This window comes from Benincasa hispida, chromosome 2 (genome assembly GCF_009727055.1).
Source record: "Benincasa hispida cultivar B227 chromosome 2, ASM972705v1, whole genome shotgun sequence".
In the NCBI taxonomy this organism is placed as follows: domain Eukaryota; kingdom Viridiplantae; phylum Streptophyta; class Magnoliopsida; order Cucurbitales; family Cucurbitaceae; genus Benincasa; species Benincasa hispida.
The window spans coordinates 4,122,700-4,133,107 of NC_052350.1; the positions used below are offsets into that span (position 1 = coordinate 4,122,700).

Sequence of the window (10,408 nt, forward strand, 5' to 3'; positions counted from 1 at the left end):
GAATTACAGTAAAAATAATAATAAATAATAAAAATATTTTTTTCAAACATTAATTTTAAAATTTATTGAAGATATAAAGTATAAAGTTCGATCATTTATTTATTTATTTTTATCAATGATTAGTCGTGAGATGCGCTAATTCAATATGCTTATCTTAACTCAAGGAATCAAATTACAAGGGGGAATAATCTTTCATGAAGGTACTACGGACACAATTTGTTTGTACTATAAATGTCCCATTACATTCAATCATAGTCGTTCATTAATTTCCATATGTCTTCGACAAAAATAATAATGTTGAGAATACAAAGGTTGTCTTGTTTTCTTATTTGGATGAATCCCTTTTGGATTCAACTTTTGTATTTTCTATTCATTTCATCTTTTGGGTTTTTTATTTTGGTTGTTTTAAATCCAAAAACTACTTCCAATAATTCTTTTAACCCAAAGAAATTAGATCTTTTCTTCACCTCTGTCTCAGCTTCCACAGTTTCAAGCATGTCAACAGTGGAAATGGAGGTTTTCTCAAATTCCCAACTCATTGTTTTGACAATTTTAATGTTTATAGGAGGTGAAGTTTTCACTTCCATGGTTGAACTTCAATTAAGGAAGTTCAAGCTCAAATTTTCTGAACAAAAAATTGCTTGTGTTTCAAGTGATTTAAGTGTAGAATTGGGAATTGTTAGGAATAATAATACTTTAGATATTATTATTCTAAAATACAATTCAATAAAGTTTTTGGGATTTGTAGTACTTGGTTATCTTCTAATTTTCAATTTCTTAGGCATAGGAATGGTTTTAATTTATTTCAAATTTGTTTCAAGTGCTAGACAAGTCTTGGAACAAAAAGGTTTAAAACTATCAACTTTTTCAATTTTTCTCATAGTTTCAACTTTTGCAAGTTGTGGGTTTGTACCAACAAATGAGAACATGATAGTATTTAAGAAGAATTTAGGTTTACTTATCATACTTATTCCTCAAGCACTTATTGGAAATACATTGTTTCCTTCTTGTTTGAGGATTTGTATTTGGAGTTTAGGAAAATTTATGAAGAAGAAGAAAGAAATTGTTGGGTTCTTGTTGAAAAATAGTGAAGAAATTGGGTATTTACATTTGCTTCCAAAGCTACATTCATTGCTTTTGGTTGGGAGTGTTTTAGGGTTTGTTTTAATGCAATTTGTAGCAATTGGAGCAATGGAGTGGAGATCAAATGCATTAAGTGGATTAAATTGTGTTGAGAAATTGATTGGGATTTTGTTTTTGAGTGTAAATTCAAGACATAGTGGTGAATCCATTGTTGATCTATCAAGACTCTCTTCAGCCATCTTGCTTCTCTTTGTTGCCATGATGTTAGTTTCCTTCTCTCTCTTTTAATTAATTTTTGCTTTAATTCCATTCAATTTAATGCAGAAATTATTAACTCAATTAAGTACTACAACATTTTCTTTGGAAAATATTAAATAAAGAAGACATACTTTGTTATTCTTCACGGGATGTTTGATAACTTATTAGTTTTTTTTATAAAAAAATAGTTTTAAATTTAGGTTATAATCATCGATTTCTATGAACATAAGAGTTTCTTTGAGAAGTATTTGAGAAGTATTTTCAAAATTCAAACTAAGTTTTGAAATTTGAAATTTGGTTATATGAATTTAAATGTTCTTTAAAAGAGAGAGAAAAAGAAAAGAAAATATGAGAATCATCCTAAAGAATTGTGAGAAAACAATTTTCAAAAACTAAAAACTAAAAATTAAATCATGAGCCCGACTATGTAGTTTTAAGTTTTCGTGTTTTGAAAATTGGGCTTCTTTCATTATGATTTTTTTAAACCATAATTTTCATCTCTATAAATGACATGTTTAGATTCTTAAGACCTCGCATGACTCCCTTATTCGAGTCTTGTATGAATATAAAGGAATGCGTCAAAATTAAATGACTCAGGACATCCAATCGGTAGCATCGTAAAATTCCTCAAAAATAAAAACTACTTCAAAAAAAATTATTAATTTAAAAAAAAAAAAAAAAATCTTGGCTTGGGCTTTAAAATGCTCCTAAAAATTAAATAAATAACATAGCAAAGAAACACATAGATAGTAATGTTTATAAGCTTAATTTTCAAAACCCAAAAAAAAAATGAGGGTTTTTGATAACCATTTGATTTTTCGTTTTAGTTTTTAAAAATTTAGAATTGTGTTTATTACTATTTCTTTACCATGGTTTAAACATTTGGATTCATAACTAAATCCTTAAAAATTAATTTTGTTTGAGTTTTCAAAATTTGACTTGAAAGTTTGAAGATGTTTCTAGAATGTAAACAATAAATTAAAAGTCATGGTGTTTATAAATTTAATCTTAAAAAAATACAACAAAACAAAAACCTCTCAAATAATCATCAAACATGGCTTAAATTCTTCTGTGTGTTTTAAATATTATTTAGAACAAATATACAATTAAAATAATCAATAATACACTCAATTCCTTGTGCTAGTCAAAATAAAAAGAAATATATATTCATTGAGTTGACTATCAAGGTATTCTAATAATGACATTATTAATAATTAGAAATTTTTTTTTTAAGGATGACTACTTTTATTTATTTATTTATTTATTTTTGAAAAATGACTCATATTATTAGTGACCAGGAATCCTCGTAGAAACAAGTCTTAATTTATGTTTTTTATTGGTAAAATTTTGACTTATGATTAGCATATGCATATATTCTATAATCTATATCATTTTTACTATATAATTAATCTAGTGACTACTCAAGGTAGATTGATTATATTATTTGAGTTTTTTAATGAAGAAATATTTTACTAATAATCAAATATTTTATATTATTAAAAAATATTGAATTATTATTATTATTATTTAATGAAAAATATTAAGTTGCCATAAAAAATTAGATCCAAAAGTTAAAAGTAGTTTTTTTCTTTAAAAAAACCTTATTCTTTATTTTTTTTTATTTAAAAACAGTTTTAAATTATTTTTAATTTTGAGATTTATTTATGCAATTTTTTTATTCTTTTGTTCTTTCCCATTTTTTCTATGCTAATTTAAAAATTTTAACAAATCAAAATTCGCCAAGAGACTACTAATACAATGACTATACGTGACTAACCAATGATAATATAAAATTTAAAAAAAAAAAAATCAATGACAATATGGTTTTGCACTTCTTTCCTAAACTTTCATTTATAACAATTTGATACTTCTTTTCCTTTATAAATTTGACTCTACCTTTCTTAACTATATTTATTTAATTTTGAATGACTTAATTTTTTGACCTTTAATCATTTTATCAATATCAATTTACACGTGTAAAAAATTCTATTATATGTTACATTCTTTAAAAATTCAAATACCAAAAAGCAATTCTTAACTATAAGTTTACAACATCAAAGAACCATATCTTATTTTACAAAACAGAAACTTTCTTTTCAAGTATTAGTCACAAATTTGTTATATTAAGGACAAAGTTTAATATTTATTTTTAAAAATCTTATTGTTAAGTTAGGTATAAATTTAATACTCAACAGATTAGTAAGAATTTGAATTTAGAACTAGCTCATTTGTTTTAACATTAATTCCTTATTTATTTAACCACAAAGAAAGTATTTAAGTATTAAATTAAATTCTTATTATTATTTGGTTGATGGGTTTTAATTTTTTGCAGGTATCTTCCACCTTACACTTCTTTCATGCCAATAAAAATTGATGAAGGAGAAGAAGAAGAAAATCAATTATTGGAAGCCAATAAAAGAAGTAGAAAAATTAAAAGGGCAAAATTTATGGATAATTTTGTCTTTTCCCAACTCTTTTATCTCATCATCTTCATCTTTATTATATGCATTACAGAGAGACATAATATCAAGGAAGATCCTCTCAATTTCAATATTTTCAACATTATTTTTGAAGTTATCAGGTAATTAACCTTTAATTAATTTTTTTCTTCATATTCTACAAATTTTTGGTCAAAATAAAAATTATAATTTTCCAAAAATTTCCACCCACAAATAATGTACTTTTCATTTTTCTCTTTCTAATTTCATGATCCTTTTATTTCACATTAAATTTTTAATTTTTCAAAAGTAGTTTTCATGAGGTTCAATCTTGCAAATTTTATAGCGTAATCTAGTTGAATACTTATTCGTGTCAACTTTTAAATTATATTATTATTTAGGATTTACAGATAAAGGAAATTTAAGAGTATAGGGTTTGAAGTTAGAAAAAAAATTATAATTAAATCTTCACACTTTGTCATTAAATCTTTTCATAGTACCTATTTCCTCAACATCACACCCTTGTATTTTGTACGTATTTTTTTAATGTATTTTTTATTTTTTTTTTCTCTATATAATTTTACATTTTCTTTTTGTCATTAAAGCTTCTAATAATTTCAATTTAGTCTTCCTATCTTCTTTTTTAACCACCTCTTCCTCTTTTATTTTATTTTTTTCTCTTTTTCTTCATGGAGCCTTTTTTTTTTCTAATGATAAAGGATTGATATAGTAAAATTGAAAACTCACATCCTTTCACAAATATATAAGTCTCTTCACATTATAAATACACTTCTTACTCTCTTTTTTTTAATGTATTTTATTAAAAAAAACATTTAAAATTATATTTTTTTAGAGAAAAAAGAACATTCAAAATTATAAAATAGAAATATATTTACTTCATTTAAAGTTTACAATTTTTTGTCCAACATTTAACAATTTAAAATCAACAAAAATAATTTTTTATATTTCACCATAGAAAATTATATGCTTAAAAGAATTTAAACTCTTTTATTACTTTAAAATTTAATCTAAGATATTTACTCTTTAAATTTAATTAGAAGTAATAATCATTTAAAAAAACATCTTCTAAAGATTTTTAACCACTCTATATGCCTTCAAACTAGTACTATTAAATTCCTATGTGTGACACTTTCATATAATTGTCTAAGATTGAAAGGAAATTTGTAAATTAATAAAATTTGAAAATACGTGTTTAAATTTGGACAGTGCATATGGAAATGTGGGGTTTACGATGGGATATAACTGCAAAAGACAAATTCATCCTCAAAGCAATTGTGCCGACAAATCGTTCGGGTTTTCAGGAAAATGGAGCGACAATGGAAAGGTGGTTCTTATTGTCGTCATGATCTTTGGACGACTAAAGAAGTTTAATATGAACAAACAAAGACCTTGGAAGCTTCTCTAAATAATCTTTGACCCACGTGGAAATAACACCTTTATTTGTAATTAAAAAAAATTGTAACTTTGCCTATCGTAATATTTCAAAATATTCCCCTAGAAATTTACTAATGTGTTACAAATGAACACAATTCAAGAATTTTAGGTAAATTTACACTTAATTTAACTGAAAATTTTAGCATATTTATTAAGAGGTCAAAAGTTCGAATCACTCAAATCGGATTCAAAATTTAATCATGAGATTGGATAAAAATAATAATTTTTGACATACATATATATATATATATATATATAACTGAGTAAAATACTAAATCTAATTTTTAAATCTTCATAATTAAATAAGTAAAAAAATTAAATATATAAAAAAGGAAATTAATAATATTTTATTCAAGTAACTTTTATATGCATGTGTATATGTATACTTGTAAATTTTTATTATTTACTTTTAAAAAATGATTAAATCTATTGCTATATTAAAAGAGAGAAGGAGGGAGAATCTTTTCTTCCCAATTTGCCCTTCATTTTACCCTAAATCATGTATGTATCTTTTCTTTCAACAAACACGACTTATAACTCTTGCAAAACAATGTGACCAACTTCTGCATTTGAAAACAGATTTTCCTCTTTTCTATGTTGGAAAAATGTCTTTCCTTTTTACAAAAGCAAATGAATAATTATCTTCTCTGTGTTGGAAAAAGATGTTAGATAAATGAATAATTATTCGAATTGAAGCCTATCGTAAGACAAATCGAAAAATGTATCATACCAAATAATGCGGGTTATCTTTCTCTTTTCTAGATTTGTTCTATGTGCCTCTCTTTAATTACTAAGGTATTTCATCTTTTTTATAGTAATAAAATATATCATCAAATAAGGCATTTCATTTTTTTTTTATTATTATTTTGTACGTCTCTCTTTAATTACTAGAGTTCTTTTCGAGAGATTTGAAAGTGAGAAAAGGTATCATCAAATAAGGTATTTGATCTATTTTTTCCCTCTTTTTTTAAGTAATATATGTCATCTCTTTAAAATAATATGATATAAGATATTTCCTCTATTTAGTTTTACCATTTTAAATACAGTTTTATCATCAAATGTGTATTATAAATTTCAAGTTTTGAATGAACAACCTATAATCAAAGTGTTTTTATTTTTATTCCAGTATTCAAATTGGAAGAGATTTAGTGATATATTTATTGTTTTTTTCATTTTCAACCTTCAATTCTTGAAAAAAAACTTCTATATCTAAACAAATATTTTCTTTTTAAGAAATTCATTTTTTATATACATTTTTTTAATCACCATTCTTCTTTTCCAAGATTTCATAGTGAAAAAAAATATTGAAATAAGTTTACTTTTTTCTTTTTATAAAAAACTATTTTAATATGACTTGGCTATGATATCTTTTGCATGAAACATAGAATGAAGTATGCAAGAAATAGAAGAAATGGACACGTGATGTATGTGTGGCATGAAGAATATAGAGTAAATGGAGTTGGTGGAAGCATGCATGGTTGATACATGGCAAAGAGAGATGAAATAGAAAATTATGGAATGAAAAATTATGATGATAGAATAGAATGAGTATGTTGGTATTGATGAGGCAAAGGTTTAATATAATATGTGTGTTTGAAATGATGATGAAAACTTTGTGTAAATTGAAAGTTAATAAAAGAAGACTAAATTAGTTATTGGAAATTATAAAAATTGGTAAAGAAAGATTGATGTAAATAAAGAAAATTTGATGTAAATAAAATAGGTATTGGAAATATGAATACTTGAATTGTTTGGGAGAAATGAAGAACTTTTTTATTTTATAAACCAAGGTACAGGTTCTCTTGATTTTCTCTCTAAGGCAAAAACTAAAAAGATGCGGAAGAAAAAAACTTGTCGAAGGAAAAACTTGTGTCCCTAGATTCATACTACACCCTCTTTATAGAGATAGTAAGCTTATTATGCATTACATTGGGTGGACACGTTATAGGACACATGACACCTAAAGTCTAAAAACCAAACATTTGTACAATACATTGAAACTAAAGTTTGACACGCATACAACATTTTGTCTTCAATTGGATTTTGTCGTCTACTTATTTGGATTAGTGGATTGAGTTGGCGTGTGGATGTGACGCATAAAATTTGTAAATTCGTTGTCACATCTTTCTTGAATATTGGATGTATTTTCTTCTTGACTGGTAGTGGATGGAGACGAAATTTATTGAAGAATAATATTGAGCTCTTCTTTATTTGATATTTGTGTCATTGTAGCCACCAATCTTGATTTTTTAGTAAAAAATTGTTGATTCTTTTGTAGGTTTGGTTTCATGTTGTTGGCATAAATGGAAAACCATTTTTCCACCACATTTTTTGAAGTAACGGTTGTGTTGTATTTGTCCCATCACTTGATTCAATATGATTGAGATAGGCGGAAGATGTCATTTGACTCTGTAACTAAATAATTCCAGCAAAAGATCCAGGCTAGATGAAAGTAATTTAAAAACGTAGAATTAAATCAAAAGAATTTGAGAAAATATTATTTAAAAAATATTTAAAACTTTCATGAATTGAGTATGGTAGGTTAGCCTCATTAAGGCCTTAGGTGATAAATTTAGTGGGTTTATTTATTACTTTTTGTGAACGTTTCTCTAGAAAAAAATTCTAAAAAAAAAGTATTTGGTCGTAGTATTTCTTTTTTATTTTTGTTCAAATGACTAAATTCATATTAAGAATTTTTTTTTTGTATTGAATTTTTAATGAATGTGTCCTAAAAGGAAAATTCTTATAACTAGAAAAATCCTAAAATATTGACACTTATAATAAAAAGTTCAAAAAATACTTTGTACTTTTGAAACTTTTTGTTATAAATTTTAAATATTTTTAAATATTTTTTTTATATTTAAAAAGGTCCCTCGAGTTTGTTAAGAATAAAAGATTTATTTAGGTATAGAATCTTATTCTTAAAATTTATAGGTTTAAAATTTTAAAAATAAAAAACATACAACTAAATTTCTTTGATTTTGAATAGAGTACTAAAAATTTATAAGTTGTTCGCTCAAATCTTAAAGAATATGCATAGTGATTAAAGAAAGACATTCTTTTAATTTCTAAACTTGTTTTTTATTTTTAAAATTTTAAAATCTTTAAATTTTAAAAACAAGATTCTATACCTAAATAAATCTTTTGTTCTTAACAAACTCTTTTTATTTATTTATATATATTTTTTAATCAATATGCTTTTTTCTTTTAACGTTTGATAGTGAAAAAATATCAAAAGAAGGCTTCTTTTTTTTCTTTTTTTCCCTTTTTATAAAAAATTATTTTTTCCATATATATATATATATATAGGCGATAAGTTTACTGGTTGTGTTTATTACTTTTCTGAACGTTTTTATCTTAAAAAAAAAAAATCTAAAAAGAAACAAGTAATTGGTTGCTGTATTTTTTTTTTTTCTTTAAATTTTTCCCAATTCACTGAATTTCAAGTAAGGGTTTTTTTTTTGTTTTTTAATTTTCACTTCAATATATGTATTACTTTTACATTTTATGAATGTTCAAATCTTTGAAAACAAATTTATGTATCTAAATAATTTTATTTTTTATGTTAAGAAGATATACTAATTTATCAATAATTTATTTGAAAATGCGTGTAAAATAATATAACTTGATAATTATTTGGAGTGTTTCCCTCTTATTTTATGAATGTTCAATTTCTTTTAGATATATATATAGAAGAAAAAAAAAATGTATCTAAACCATTCCTTTTTGTTTCATTCTTTTAATTTTAAGTGTATATATAATATATTTTTTTAATACTTTATTATGCTGTCCCTTTAAAAATTTTAATATATCTTTCATTTCATGTATTTTAGTTATATCCTTATTATTACTACTACTATTATTTTTTTGTATTTTTCTATCTCTTCCATTATTTTTAACTTTAAGGCACTTAGCGAGAAGTATATTCATTCACCGTTTATATTAATATTTCACCTTTTTTAGACAACTATTTATATTTCACCTTAAAAATATTCTAAAGATTTTTAACATGTCTATTTTATTTTCAGGGTAAATTAACCTAAAACAAAATACATATAGTTTTAGTACTAATTTTTTTCATTAATAAATTTATGTCAAATTATTCAAACTAAATGATATATATATTCATTCAATATTCAAATTCTACCGTAAAAAATTAAATTCCAACAAAATTTAACCACATCGCAGGTGCTTTTTAACTAATATTTTTAAAAAGGGAAACATTTCCTTTTATTAGAAGTATTTATAATTTTTTTGCATTAAAATGTCAAAGAGTAATTAAATATGATTTTAAGAATTTGGCTCTAAGTTACTCCACACACACACAAAATTTGAACTATCGGCATTCTTACAATTTTATGAAAATGATAATTAAAAGCTTGAAAAAATAAATTATGTCGATGCCAACTTTTAATTTACCTAAGCTATATGTGACAACGACAATAAATTTGTAATTTGGGGAAGAGAGGTCCTGCAAAACAAAGAAAAATGACTCTAATGCCTAAATTAATAAGAGAATTAAATAATTGAGAAGAAATCAAACGTTTTAAGTTACCTCATATAGAGGCATAATGACGTATTTATTGGAGATTTGACCTAAGGTTTAATTTAAACCTCCTAGGATTAGGATATCGATTTTTCTTAATTTTTGGCAAGTTAGATCAAATCTTATCTTTATCTCATTTTATCTTGATTTTTGGTTTTATCCTACCAAGTCAAAATTCATCCCTCAATAATATATAACAACTCAAAAAGAGGAAGGGAAAAAAATGAAATTTGGGATAAATCTAACACGAAAAATATAATATCATTATGTTTATTGATATTTTATAAATTATTTTAATTTTTTTTAAAACAATTATGACCTACAATCATTTACAAGAAATAAAAGCCTGTATTTTTAAAATAAAAAAGCCCCTAACATAATGCCATACAAGTCTAAATTGTTACAAAATAGATAGAAAAGAAGAGCAAACATAAGAACATTGAGGTGTCATGTACAAAGGCACCTTACAGTTCTATTTATAGGGCATAGTGGATTGTATGTTACAAAGTAAAAAAATTGATGGGGGAGGTTATGGGATTGGGTACCCTATGAAGGTTAGGGGTGTGATGTAACATAACTAAGTTATGGATATCTACAATATTACATTTATAATACTCTCCCTTAGAAT

At 24.3% G+C, this 10,408-nt stretch overlaps 1 protein-coding gene across 1 annotated transcript; it reads left to right on the forward strand.

Annotated features, from left to right (window-relative positions):
* The first annotated feature begins 294 nt into the window (after positions 1-294).
* LOC120071189 (sodium transporter HKT1-like) lies at positions 295-5,289 on the forward strand. The gene is made up of 3 exons (XM_039023309.1): positions 295-1,346; positions 3,674-3,922; positions 5,007-5,289. Exons 1-3 carry the CDS (start codon positions 295-297, stop codon positions 5,203-5,205), a joined length of 1,500 nt encoding a protein of 499 aa, XP_038879237.1. The 3' UTR covers positions 5,206-5,289.
* The last annotated feature ends 5,119 nt before the right edge of the window (positions 5,290-10,408 follow it).